The sequence below is a fragment of the Ailuropoda melanoleuca genome, chromosome 5 (genome assembly GCF_002007445.2).
Source record: "Ailuropoda melanoleuca isolate Jingjing chromosome 5, ASM200744v2, whole genome shotgun sequence".
NCBI classification, from domain to species: Eukaryota; Metazoa; Chordata; class Mammalia; order Carnivora; family Ursidae; genus Ailuropoda; species Ailuropoda melanoleuca.
Window position 1 is genome coordinate 33,539,937 of NC_048222.1, and position 14,073 is coordinate 33,554,009.

At 41.7% G+C, this 14,073-nt stretch overlaps 1 protein-coding gene across 1 annotated transcript in view; it reads left to right on the forward strand.

The window, feature by feature from the left end:
* The window catches only part of DNAH8 (dynein axonemal heavy chain 8), a 332,098-nt gene that overhangs the window by 212,170 nt on the left and 105,855 nt on the right, over positions 1 to 14,073 (forward strand). Inside the window, exons 70-75 of the mRNA XM_034660654.1 lie at positions 202 to 357; positions 5,203 to 5,358; positions 6,982 to 7,164; positions 10,849 to 10,954; positions 12,655 to 12,907; positions 13,017 to 13,207. Coding sequence (XP_034516545.1) covers positions 202 to 357; positions 5,203 to 5,358; positions 6,982 to 7,164; positions 10,849 to 10,954; positions 12,655 to 12,907; positions 13,017 to 13,207 — 1,045 coding nt within the window. The remainder of the gene's footprint in view (positions 1 to 201; positions 358 to 5,202; positions 5,359 to 6,981; positions 7,165 to 10,848; positions 10,955 to 12,654; positions 12,908 to 13,016; positions 13,208 to 14,073) is intronic.

The window sequence follows — 14,073 nt, forward strand, 5'->3', positions numbered from 1 at the left end:
GATTATAAATTTATTTTTTTAGGTGAATGTTATTTGGTTCACATTTACAAGTTTGTTTGTTTTCTAGGTACCCATTGCTTAGTCTCAATGGAAAAAAAAAATATCCCAGTATTAAGTTCTTTTAATATTGTGGCACTTTTAATTACTATGACAGCATTCTTGTTCTCCTCTGACTGGCCATATCTATTTCTTGTTACTCAGATTGGGGAGTGGGGACTGCAGGGATTACCAGGAGATGACCTCTCAATTCAGAATGGCATCATTGTGACGAAGGCCACCAGATACCCACTCCTCATAGACCCGCAGACTCAAGGCAAAACTTGGATTAAATCAAAGGAAAGAGAAAATGATTTGCAAGTAAGTACCTTTTGGTGTATGGGAAAGCATTCTTAAAATCGTGAAATTTCCCCCAAATTTCAGTTGATTCTGCCAGTCATAAAGCTTTCATATCAGTGATAATTGTTTGTTAATTTATACCCTTGAGTTTTGTAACAGTGGTTTGGGGCAAGGGCTCGGATTATTTTCTCTCTTTTGTGTCCTCTCGTGGTGCACTCTCCTGTCGGTCCCTTTCCCTGGCTCCGTTGCCTCTGCCAATCAGTGCTGGATGTGGTTTTTCTTCTCGGGTTTAGGCTTACAGGGAAGCAGCAAAAATAGAACTCACGACGCCTTGGTTCAAGGCCATTTGCCCCACCCTAGCTCAGGTCCATGGTACCTCATGGCATCATCGAGTCCAGTTTTAGAGTTGGGGTCATGGCAATAAGATGTTAATTTTATTTATTTATTTATTCATTTATTCATTCATTCATTTATTTATTTATGTAGAGCAGGAGGGGTGGAGGGCCAGAGGGTGAGGGAGACAGAGAATATCTTAAGCGGGTGCTACGTCCATCACAGAGCCTGACTCGGGGCTCAATCTTACCACCCCGAGATCATGACCTGAGCTAAAATCAAGAGCTGGATGCTTGACCGACTGTACCACCAAGGTGCCCCATAATAAGGTGTTCATTTTAAGGTAGAGGTAGACAAAGGCAGGATTCCAGCATCTCAGATTTACCGTCGCTATTTCAACTACGAATACAGACTGTTCCATTTCCCAGGCAGTGTTCTCAGTGTTCTGAGTCTCCTGGCTCCATATTTTTGCTTATGCTATTCTCCTGACCAGGATGTCTTTCTTTACCCTACTGCCCACTTCGTTTACGTCCTGATAAATATCTTGAGTGTTCTTCAAAGCCACATCCGATAGTACCTTTATCAAGACTTCCCTGTGTCCTCAGTTTAATACAGCCTGTCCTAAATGCTTATAATGTCTTGTTTGGATTTAGAATATGGACTTAGAGTCTGTCTTCAATTACTGTTCATTGCACATTTGTCTTTTGTCTTTACTGTATCATAAACTTCTTGCTGGCAAATTTTATGGTTTTATACAATTTTCTGCACTGCTTTTTTTACAGAGTAGGAATTCTGACATTTATTGAATTTCAATGAATTAATCAAAGTGTGCCATCATTACAAGGAAAAAAAACCAACAGAAAAATCATGTGATCATCCTGATAAATGTAGAAAAAGCACTTGGTAAAATTCAACACCCATTCGTGATAAAACCTCCAGCAAATTAAGAATAGGAGGGCTCTTCCTTAATCAGGTCAAGAGCATTTACCAAAAGCCTACAACAAACACCACTTACGGGCATAATATTGGAAGATTTCCTTCTGAGATGAGGGACTCCCTGACATGTGGATGCTGCCTGGCGCTAAGGGACACCCCTGAGGTACTCCCAGCTCACTGATAGTGATGCACCAGTCTGCTGACTTAGAAAACCCAGAGAAATCCCAGAAAGAGAGTGTCAGCAGAGGAGCGGAGCTGCGGGAAATGAAGTCGGGGGGAATGTAGCTTGTGAGGGGCAGTCTTCACAGAAGGGAAGCACGAGTGGAGTGTACGGGAGCATTCCTGCCCCTCAACTTGTTTCCCGGGTCCAGCGCAACTACAGTGTGTCCCCCGTTCCATTCCTCTTGCCTCTGCGGACTGTCCCTCTCCCTACTCCTCCTGCTCTTAATTTTCCTGATCGTAGCTTTGTCTCTCCATTTTGGCATTAAGCTCTGTGATAACCTTCGATGATGTCCTTCCTGATGTCACCCAGTCTCAGGAATCTTCTTGAGGAAGTAATAGAAATATGCCAGAGAGACTGACATGTTTTTAAAACCATCAACTCCTGGAACGTACGGAGATTGAACTATAGTCTTCTTACTTAGGAGCCGTTTTGTTTTTAAACATGTGGATAAATACATGCACAAACACATATAAATGAAAACAGAATCAAACAAAAATATTATTTCTTTATTTGGGAAGGAAAACAAAATGAAAAGTGAAACGCTTTATAAATGGAAAACAAAACATGTTTTATATGTCCAGGACTGCATGCCACTGTGGCAGCTTTGTCGAGGCCAACTTCAACACTGTCTCTAGAACCTTCAGCTCTGACTTCCAGCAAGACAAGGTGTTCATCACGTTGCCCTAAAAAAAAATTCACCGACCACCTTGTAAAGACCCAACACTAGAGTCTCTGTGCAGGTGACCCAGGCTCTGATGGTAGCCACCACACAGTGTTACTACACAAGAAAATCAAGTGAAGGGGCGCCTGGGTGGCACAGCGGTTAGGCATCTGCCCTCAGCTCAGGGCGTGATCCCGGCATTATGGGATCAAGCCCCACATCAGGCTCCTCCGCTATGAGCCTGCTTCTTCCTCCTGGGATCGAGTCCTTGTGTTCCCTCTCTCGCTGGCTGTCTCTATCTCTGTCGAATAAATAAATAAAATCTTTAAAAAAAAAAATCAAGTGAAGGGGCACCTGAGGAGCTCACTCTGTTAAGCATCTGCCTTCGGCTCAGGTCCTGGGATCGAGTCCCACATCGGGCTCCCTGCTCAGCGGGGAGTCTGCTTCTCCCTCTACCCCTCCCCCAACTCGTACACGCTCTCTCTGTCCCTCTCAAAAATAAAATAAATAACATCTTTAAAAAAATACACAACTAATGAATCATTGAACACTACATTAAAAGCTAATGTACTGGGGCGCCTGGGTGGCACAGCGGTTGGGCGTCTGCCTCTGGCTCGGGGCGTGATCCCGGCGTTGTGGGATCGAGCCCCATATCAGGCTCCTCCGCTATGAGCCTGCTTCTTCCTCTCCCACTCCCCCTGCTTGTGTTCCCTCTCTCGCTGGCTGTCTCTATCTCTGTTGAATAAATAAATAAAAATCTTAAAACAAAACAAAAAAACTAATGTACTATATGCTGACTAATTGAGTATAATACTAATAAGTAAGTAAGTAAGTACAGATATATAGAAAAAGATTTATTATGAGAGACTGGCTCATGGGTTTGATGGGAGGCTAAGAAATTCCACCATCTGCTGTCTACAAGCTACAGGTCCAGGAAGGCTGGTCATGTAGGCCAGTCTAAACTCTGAAGGTCTGCAAAACCAGGGGAGTCAGTGGTATAGTCCCAGTCCAAGTCTGAAGGCCAAAGAACCAGTTGCTGATGTCCAATGGCAAGAGAAGATGGATGTCTCAGCTCAAGCAGAGAGCAAATTTGCTTTTCTTCCATTTTGGGCTCTATACAGGCTCTAAGTGGATTAGATGATGCCCGCCCACATTGGTGAGGGTGATCTTCTTACTCAGTCTACCTATTCCAAGGCCAGTCTGTTCTGGAAACACCCTCACAGACACAGCCTGAAATAATGTGTACCAGCTCTCTGGACATCCCTTTCCCCCATCAAGCTGACACATAATATTAACCATCACACTTAGGAAGCAAATCACGAAAATAGAATTTACTCCTTAGGAAAGAGAGCAGGACAATTATATTTAGTCTCATTGGGACCTTGTTTCATCTTGTTTAATAAGCGGCTAAAGCTCTTTGTTTAGATGATTTACCATATCAACTCATAATGAGGTCTTTCACAGCTCATCATTTGTGTAAATAAAGCTATCCATCCGGGGAAACAAATTCCTTCATGTGCAGGATTTCTGTTTTAGTTATTTCCTTTTTATCCAAAACAGGACATGGGTAGACTTATTTAATTTTTAATTCCACATCTCTTTTTCATAGCAAGGGAGAGAGAATCTCTTTTCATTCCACTCCCTTAATCGCCTGCTGTCCCAGCGGGTCTTCCTTGTGTCTTAAGATCAGCAGTCACCGCAGCATAGAGGCAGTGGTGGAGTCCAGAGTGCAGAGTATAAGGAGATGGAGAGTTGAGGAATGACCTGTTGGAAATCCTCCCATTTAGACAGGGGAGGGATCATAGGAGGAGTAAGAGTTCAAAGTCATTTGGCCAATGCAGAGATCAGCCAGCCCAGTGTGTCTGTTTTTTTTTTTTTTTTAAGATTTCATTTGTTTATTTGAGAGAGAGAGAGAGAGAGAGAAAGAGAGACAGAGAACATGAGAGGGGGGAGGGGCAGAGGGAGAAGCAGACTCCCTGCTGAGCAGGGAGCCCATGCAGGGCTGGATCCCAGGACCCCGGGATCATGACCTGAGCCAAAAGCAGATGCTTAACCTGCTGATCCACCCAGGCGCCCCCTAGTGTGTCTATTTTAACTAATCAACAAACACTGAACACTGGGGTCCCACCAGGCATTCAGAATTCTAATTAAAAAAAATATGTAATATAAAAAGTGAATATACAGTCTTTTAAGTTGATTTTATGGGAAGTATCTATCATATTCTTCCGTTGTGCCACTGTTAAAGGCAGAATACTCAGATGGGCTTGGTTTGCCTCCATATATAATTTCTGACATTCTTGTGCCTATTTTTTAATCACTTGATCATCTCATGAGCCGGTCCTGAGGAGATAAATGAATATCGCAAATGTGCAAGTCCCTTTGCTTTCCCTGAGTGACCGTAACTATGTATGTGTGACAGGTTTAGTCCTGACTACTTCCCTGCTCCGTGTAAGAGCAGAGCTCTGGCAATCCCTTTAAGGAGGGCCACTCGATCTCCTGCTTCGATCAGACAGACTCTGGCTCATCCAGAGCCTCCACAAAGTCACCGGCTCACCAGGTTTGGAAAATTAAATGTTCTTCCTTTTATTTTCATCAGGCTTCCTATATCGCCCTTAAAATTCTTAGGCACTTGTGCAGCAAATCTCTTGGTTTCCATTTAGGAATAAGCACATTCTTTGTCACATTTATATAGCAATGAACTCTTTATTTTTAGGTAACATCTCTGAACCATAAATATTTCCGCACACACTTGGAGGACAGCCTCTCCTTGGGCCGACCCCTTCTCATTGAGGACATTCGTGAAGAGCTGGATCCAGCCCTGGATAATGTATTAGAAAAAAATTTCATTAAATCAGGCACCACATTCAAGGTGAGCTTCGGGAAGGAAAAGAAAAAAAAAAAAGGAAGAAGACAAGAAAAGAACAATGGTGACACCTACTTATCTTTTTGAGCATAGCAGCCAAGGCACTTTCTCTCAGGTGGTAGTATTTGATACACTGGGAAAGTTATGTCCAAACTTGTATTTAGTGTTTCCCTTATTTTTTCAATTATATATGAAAAATACAGGGGAGAGCAATATTTTGGTAAGCGTAGCCATTTAGCGGACACTAATAACATATTAAGGAAAGACATCGGTCATAATAACGTATTAGTGTTACACACTATATATGTACGTCCATCGGCAGCTCTGAGAAAGTTGGATTCACAAGTCATATATTCATCTGCACAATAAAACCTGCATTTTCTCACAGGAGAAAATGTCATTTTAATAAAGTCTATGGATGTTGATTTGTTCATTTCCCTCTGCATGAACTTTCAATCTAAACTCACAGGCTTTGCTAGAAGCTGTGGTATCCTGTTTTCCATCAGTGGTGAGAACATGAATCGTTTCCAGTAGAAGTGTTTCCTTTTTAATTGGTGGCCTTCTCTACCTTTAGGCTTCTTTGGTTTTGTTTCTTGATGAATGAGAGCATTTCTGATTGAGATTTTTTGCTTTGGACAACTTAATTTCATGAATATCAGTGAATAAGTACAGAATGCAAATATTCTCATTAAACAAACATTTATTTAGAAAACATTTCTTCATAATGTGAATCTTTTATGTGCCGTATTTAACATGCCAAAGGAGGGTGTAGGATTTTTATTCCTGAAGGTCTTTCAGAAGAACAGATTCTTATCTGCAGTGTGAAGGCTTGGTGCTTGAGAACATGGTAGTGTCTTATCAAAGTGGTTTCCAACCATTTGTAAAATCAAGATTAAGTAAAAATTTAAGTCCTTTAAAAATGGTATAATTTCCACCTAAATTTTAGATAGCAAAACCAGTTGTTTTTTTAATATAATATACCACAAATTGTAGTGTTTAAGATAAATGTTATGTTTCTGAAAAACATGTTGGCATTTTTTTCTTTGAAAATTTCATTAATCCTTACTTTTGTCAAATGTGCTTCAGATATGACTGAAATGCAACGAGAAATAACAAACACTTCCTCTAAATACCACAAATTTCCTCAGTAGGAAACAATTTCCTCGAGTAGGAGAAAACAGTCAAATCTCAGATGTGTCTGAGTTTTCCTTTATTCCACATTTGTTAGGGATAAATTTTTTGTTGTTGTTGTTGCCAGGAAATTTTATTGCAGTGAAACACAATGAGCATTCCAACCCTTTCCAGGCTCTTGGCTCACTTCGAATCCATTCGTGAGGTCCCACTTTCACATAAGGATAAATTTTTCATTTAATTTGTTTCATTCATTTAACTGTTTCATTTAATTTGTTTGTTCGTTTAATTTGTTTGGTGTCATGGCTAACAACATCTTCTGGCAGGACCACAAATCTGAATTATTTAAGATCAGTGATTAAAGTCTTACAACTTTTTCCTTTGCAATTCATTTAAGTTTTACAGCACTGACCTCTGGTAAATTCTTTCCTAAATTAACCCCAAATTCCTTGCCCTGCCCTTTAGACTGTTTTTAATTTTATATTTGAATTGATGTAGGTGAAAGTCGGTGATAAGGAATGTGATATCATGGATACATTTAAACTTTATATTACTACGAAGCTACCCAACCCTGCCTTTACCCCTGAGATCAATGCTAAAACATCAGTCATTGATTTTACCGTCACCATGAAAGGACTTGAGAATCAATTATTAAGGAGAGTGATTTTAACTGAGAAACAGGTAATAATTTCTCAAGGTAAAGGACTACTTCTAATAAATTATAATAAATGCTTAAAATTTATTATGAAATTGTTAAATATTGGGGAAGGAAAAAATTAAGCAAACCATATTTACCTTCATTAGCATATATATTTGTTTAGCTATCTCCTGTCAAGAAATAATGTAACTAATTCAGCTGTCCTCCAACCCCAGACGTGTGCATGTGCATACACACACACACATACACACATACACACACACATACACACATACACACACGCACACACGCGCACACTACTCACACATACACACAAGCACACACATGCACACTACTCACACACACACATACACACACACATACACACGCACACACACACGCACACTACTTACACATCTCTTTCTACTTCTGTCTTTAAACCTTGGAGTATGTTGGCCTTCGTATCTATGGTCCTATGGATGGATACTCTTTGATGTACCTGAAAAATTCACTAAAGTAATGATCCTAGAGAAAAAGAAATTGCTCTGAATGAGTGTATTACCACTGGGTTAGTTTCAACTACTACAACCTAGTACTCAGCCTAACTTTAATTTTATTTGAATAAAATTTGCATTAAAGCAGAGAAATTAAGTATGATTGAAGGTTCTAATAAAACAAAGAACAACTTAAAACTGGGAGATTTTAAGAGACTGATACAAGTTGAAGCTAATTTTTAAGATAAATCTCAGAAAGCATTTAACATTATGCATAAAATATGCTTGCATAAAATGTAATTATACTTATTTGCATATGGAAAACCTATTTGCATAAAATCCAAGAAAGATTATATTTGCTTACACAGAACTAGAGTATTGAGGGTTCAAGGAAAGGGCAATAATAAGACTAGAGAGGCTTCACATGAGAGGGTGAGGGAAAGATTGGCAGCAGAAGACTGGACAAGGAAAAGAGAAAGACAAACGATAGGAGTAGATGCCACAAACACGAGAAAGACATTGGAAGAGGGAAATAGAAATGATCCTCACACCAGAGGAACAGAGAGACTCAGTAAAAGGAGAGGAGAAGCCCTATCTGGTTAACGGGGATGGTTAAGGTGGGGCTGGCCCTTAAAGGCGGCCAGTCTGGCAGAGCAGAGCGAAGGGGGTGCAGTCCCAGCATCACTCTCACTAGCTGTTTGACCTTCGCTTCCAACAAACAGCCCAGGGCTTCTACAGTCCAGTGAGGGAACCATGCCCCTCCCACAGCCAGGCAGAGAGAGCATGGGCCCTTCCATTCATTGCTCATCACCTCTTGGGGCCACATGGTGCCGACTGTTGAAAATTAGTCCTTCCTTGGTGGTCTAACTGGTGCTGTTGGTCTGATCTGAGAGGATTCCTCACTGTTCCAGGTGCCGCATGCAGGCTGCACCAACTTCCCTAAGGCAGGCCACTCCATTGTCTAAGGCAGGCTAGACTCCATGTCCCCAGAGGCCCCACAGCCACTCTTCTAGGCCTCAGCTTCCTCTCCAAGGGGTGCGCTAAGGTGCTTACACCAGCCTTGCTGGAAAGAGCCAAAACACACAATTAGGAGGACATCCTGACCACGATGTTTATCCCTCTTAACCTTCCTGCTCTTACACCCTCATTTTATGGCAGAACAAACAGAAACCTGAGAGAATAGGGTCTGAACCCCTAAAAGCACACAGACTTTCCACCCTGGCAGGCCTCCTAGATAAACCTTACAAATCATGCTGTCGACCCCCCAAGTGTCCACGGTACCATGATGCCGGGTTTGCCAGATCAAACTGAAAAGGAAGCTCACGTGATCTCACTTTGTCCAGATATTCCCATACAGCCACCTAGAGGTGGCCATTTTGTTGGAAACAGCTCACGAGGTACGTCCCCGCAAATGCAGCCAGGACTTTCATTGCCACCCCCATCAAACACTGCAAACCTTCTGGAACACTGGCAATCACGCCACTTGTCTTGGAGTTGGAGAATAAGAGTATGACCCTGTCTTTGCCAGTAACCAGCCGTGGGGCTCACGTTGGGATGGGATTTGGAGTTAATAGTTCTGGGTCCTCAGTTTCCCCAGATGTAAAATAAAGCTGTTGAACTCAATTCGGCACACTTCAATTTAACACATATTTCTTGGGTTGAGTCTCTGCTCTTCAAAGCCTCAAGGTAAGTGCTGTCAAGAATACAAAAGCGAATAGGACAAGTGCCTCCCCTCTGCTTGTGCAGAATCTCGCTGGAGGGACATGGTCGACACACAGATTGTGATGCAAGCTGCGACAGGTGTAGAGATGAACACCGTGCTGTGCCTTTGGAGCCACAAATTGGTTTAGGACTTTCAGAAAGTGGTGGAATTTCTGAAGTGATTTTTCAAGAAACGTTCTCAAATAAGTAGTTTAAAAACACCTCCCTTTAACATAATGCCAAGTATAGTGTGTGATTCTGTATATGATCAGAAAAAAAATGCTATAAAAATGCTATTGAGACACTTCAGTTTACTCTGTGCATAGCAAGAGTATTATATCCACGTTAAATTTGAATTTGAAAATTGCACTATGCTTGTGTAAGAGAATATCCTGGTTCTTAGGAGATTTGATGAAGTTTTTAGGGGTAAAGGATCATGACCTCAGCAAATGGTTCACTGATAAGAGGAAGAACAATAATGATAGTAAGTATTATATATGTATAGAGAGAGATGGATTGATAAAGCAAACTGTTATCTGGTGAATCTGGACAAAGCATATATGAGAGTTTATTGTATAGCCTTGCAACTTTTCTGAAAGTTTAAAATTTTTTCAAAACATAATTTGAAAAAGACATTATTTATGTAGGAAAAAATATGCAGTTTAGACCCTCTGGTAGAAGGAGATGTAAAACAATGGAAAATGGATTTGTGGCAGCTGGCTCTGTCAAACCAGACACCTGGTGTCCCTACAGGCAGATCCCAAACCAAGAGCTCACATTTGGCTTGGGTGGCCTCTTGGTTTTTTGATCCTACGTCTCTGCTTCTACCACTTGTGATTGCCAATAAAGTTAGTGTTTCACACAGAGGCAGTGTGGGAACAGAGCCAAGAGAACGGGACACTCTTATTTAATAAGCTTAGAGCCAGGAAGAGAGCTAATCAGACACAATTCCTTTAGCAGGGGAATCTCAGGCATGCCAGTGTAAGCGCTGTGGAAACTTAATACTAGTGGGCATAATTTTTTTAAAAGTGTCCAGAAGAACAAATGTACAGTCATTCCAGAGGCACTTTATTTTAAAGTTCTAAAAATGTGCGGCGTCTGGGTGGCTCAGTTGGTTAAGCGTCTGCCTTTGGCTCAGGTCATGTTCTCAAGGTCCTGGAATCGAGCCGCGTGTCAGTCTCCCTGCTCAGCAGGGAATCTGCTTCTCCCTCTCTCTCTGCCACTACCCCCTGCTTGTGCTCTCTCTCAAATAAATAAATAAAATCTTCAAAAAAATAAACTTCTAAAAATTGATAAGAAGCACTAAATAAATTGGATTTGCCATAATGACCGGTGATTACAATTCTGCTATTATTCCTTGTTTCTTTCTTTCTTTTTTTAATCTTTTTTTAAAAAAAAGATTTTATTTATTTAGCGAGAGAATGAGCAGGGGGAGAGAGGGAGAGAGGGAGAAGCAGGCTCCCCTGAGCTGAAGGCAGACGCTTAACCGACTGAGCCACCCAGGCACCTCTATTTCTTGTTTCTTAATAACAGGAATTAGAGTCTGAGAGGGTTAAACTTTTGGAGGATGTGACCTTCAACAAGCAGAAGATGAAGGAACTTGAAGACAACCTTCTCTACAAGTTAAGCGCCACAAAAGGTACCGTGTCATTAACAAGTAACCGAGCGATGGGTCCCAAGCAAGGATTTCTTAGGCCCTCTTTTCAGCGCCTTGTGATTGTAGATGTTAGGAAATGGTTGAGTTATCAGTGCAAACACAAAAGAGGCAGTTTCCATCTAGATGTTTAAAAGGCCTCAGAGAATCTGATTTTTGAATTAACAGAGTTGGAGCATTTGAGAAGAACACAGTTTTCTTGATATAGTTGCTCTCTACTGAGAAAAATAAGGGCTCCCAATAGAGCTAGGTAACTCGTAATAGGCTAATTTGCTTGCCCGAAGGAAACTAATTTGCTCAATCTAATTTTTTTTTTAAGATTGACTCTTTTCATTTGGCACTGAAATGCAGTTACCATAGTGGGTAATGATGTGTGCAAAGACACTGGCCTCTTGCCTTGACCTCTTACTGAGAAGTCAGGGATGGGTTCTCCTTAGGGCAGTCAGATCCTCATGCCACACCCTGATTTGGGGATGTAGTCTCTAAATAAATAAAAAACATCTATCCAAAGACACTAAAGTCAACACCATGTTATTCTGCAGTAGGCAAATTACAGTAGCCTAAATTCTACCATTTATTACAGCCTCATAATGAATGCTTCCCAACAGCACTTTACTCCTTGGATAAACAAAAACGTTAACCTCCCAGAAGTACGTGATACATTATTCTCACACCATTCTCCTGCGCTGCCTTGATGGTGACTTCAGGGAAAAGTCCTTTTATCTGCCTTGATTGCACTGCTTGTGCTTGTGAAGTTGTCTGTCCTCTGGTCCAGTGACTTCTCCCAGCCATTTGGATACCCCTGGGCATCCTAATATCAGCAAAGATTGCTGAGGGCTCTTCCCCTGATCCGGCCTAGACTGTCCTGGATCGAGGTCTTGTTCCTGAGAGGTGAATTGCAATTTGGACTTCCAGAGTAGACTAGAATGCTCATCAGTGTTACTCATACCTTCCTGCAGCATTCACCTGTTGTCCAGAATTCGAGGGTAGGCCAGGGCACTGCAATGTGCAGATATTGTGACTTTTAGATCAGCATGTCCAAAGTGTCTTTCCGTATCTTAAAATTGAATTTATTGTCGCAGATGTGTTATTTCTATTAAAAACAATAACAAAGGGTGAAACTCAAAGTAAAATGAGTATTTTTAATTCCTGGTGGGACACTTCTACTGTCCCCCAGTTTTCTCCTGCTGGAGACAGAGAGGGACCAGAGTTCTCAGTGGCAAGCACTGTTCTACTGATGCTGGACTAAAGAGGGTACCATTCTATGGCAAGCTGGTGTGTACCATTGGATGGACAAGCCCGTGACACTTTGAAGGGGACCGTGGGGATGGTAATGGAGGTGAAGTCCATGTCACATAAGGCACAGTGGCCACCACCGGAGGCGGAGGGAGCCAGCTTCTGTCTTCAGACATTTGAAGACCAGTCATGTGAGCTGCATTGGGAATCCCCTTCTGCAGGTTTACAAGCAGCATCAGGGATAACCTGTCTGCAGGAATGTTTAGAAGGATTCAGGCATCACATGACAGTTGGGCCAGCAGCCTTTCAGTGTGTTAATACCCACTCTTCTATCCTGCGGGCTTTGGAGAAGTAGATGTGAAAAGGAACAGGTACATTTCCGAAGTGCTGCGTCTCACCTTGCAGCTTCCCCTTCTTGCGTTCTACGGGTTTTCCTGTTTGGCTTTTAGGTTCCTTGGTAGACGATGAATCTCTCATCGGTGTTCTCCGAATCACCAAGCAGACGGCAACTGAAGTAAGTGAAAAGCTGCACGTGGCCGCAGAGACGGAAATCAAAATTAACACAGCGCAGGAGGAGTTCCGGCCGGCAGCCACCCGCGGAAGTATCCTCTACTTTCTCATCACGGAAATGAGCATGGTCAACATCATGTACCAGACCTCGCTGGCCCAGTTCTTGAAATTGTTTGACCAGTCCATGGCCAGGTGGGGAGTCCCTCCCCTGCCCCAGGCAAAGTCACTTAAAAGTTTTGTTTGTATTCCTACCGTCTTAGCAATGGCTGCTGACTTCCTTAATTTTTGAAATGTATTGCAGATCCGAGAAGTCTCCACTACCTCAAAAGAGAATTACGAATATTATTGAGTACCTGACATACGAAGTTTTTATATACTCTGTCAGAGGCCTGTACGAAAACCACAGATTCCTCTTCGTGCTCCTCCTGACCTTGAAGATCGATCTTCAGAGAGGGACCGTGAAGCCCAGGGAGTTTCAGGCTCTCATCAAAGGTGAAGGGCTTGGGATAGGGATGTGCTATGTAGAGGAGATTGCTTCTGATACGCTCTTCGTTGTGCTGGAGACCCGTTTTTATGATACAGTGGGGAAATTATGTTCTCATGAAAGGGAAGTTCTTGGTACTTTGTTTTTTGTTTCTGATTCCCATTCGTTTTGCTCTGGTTACTCAAGATGGTTTATTTCAGGCCTGTGTTCACTCCGTGTTTCGTTTTGTTTTGTTTTTTTAGCTACATCATTATCTGAAGTTTGGTCATTGTTGCCTATGGTTAGGAAACCCGAATATGAAAGGGAAGAAAAGTGAGGCCAGTGGTGAGCTTTCTATTGCAAGAGAGCAATTCCTTGAGTAAGGGAGTATCAGTGACTTTTAAGACGGAAAAAAGGGCATGCTTGTATTGCATTTCGTATTGGAAGTTAATTCTATTCAATGCCCATCTCCATGTTAAAAGTATCATTAAGAAGATAAAAGAGTGGTATTTTCATTCAATTCAGTTAACCGAGTGTTTATTGAGCATATACTCTGCAAACCTGCCATACTAGTGTTGGGGTAGAAGGGTAAACCAGACATTGCTTTCAAAAAAAACAGTCTCATAATGGGAATAGAGATAATTTAAAAAATTATTGCAAAACAGGCAGAATACTCTAAATGTTAGAAGAGAGCTAAAAACAAAGTCTTAATGTCTAAAAGGAAGGAGAGACTTGTGGTTGGTGAGGCCAGTAAGAGCTCTTTGGAAAATATACTATTGTGGGTTAAGCCATGAATTTATCAGATGATCTGATCCATGGAGAAAAGGTTTTAAAGTATCTCTTATGTGTTTTGCTCTTTGTGTAAAGTTTAATAAATCATTTACCAGTTTCCCCT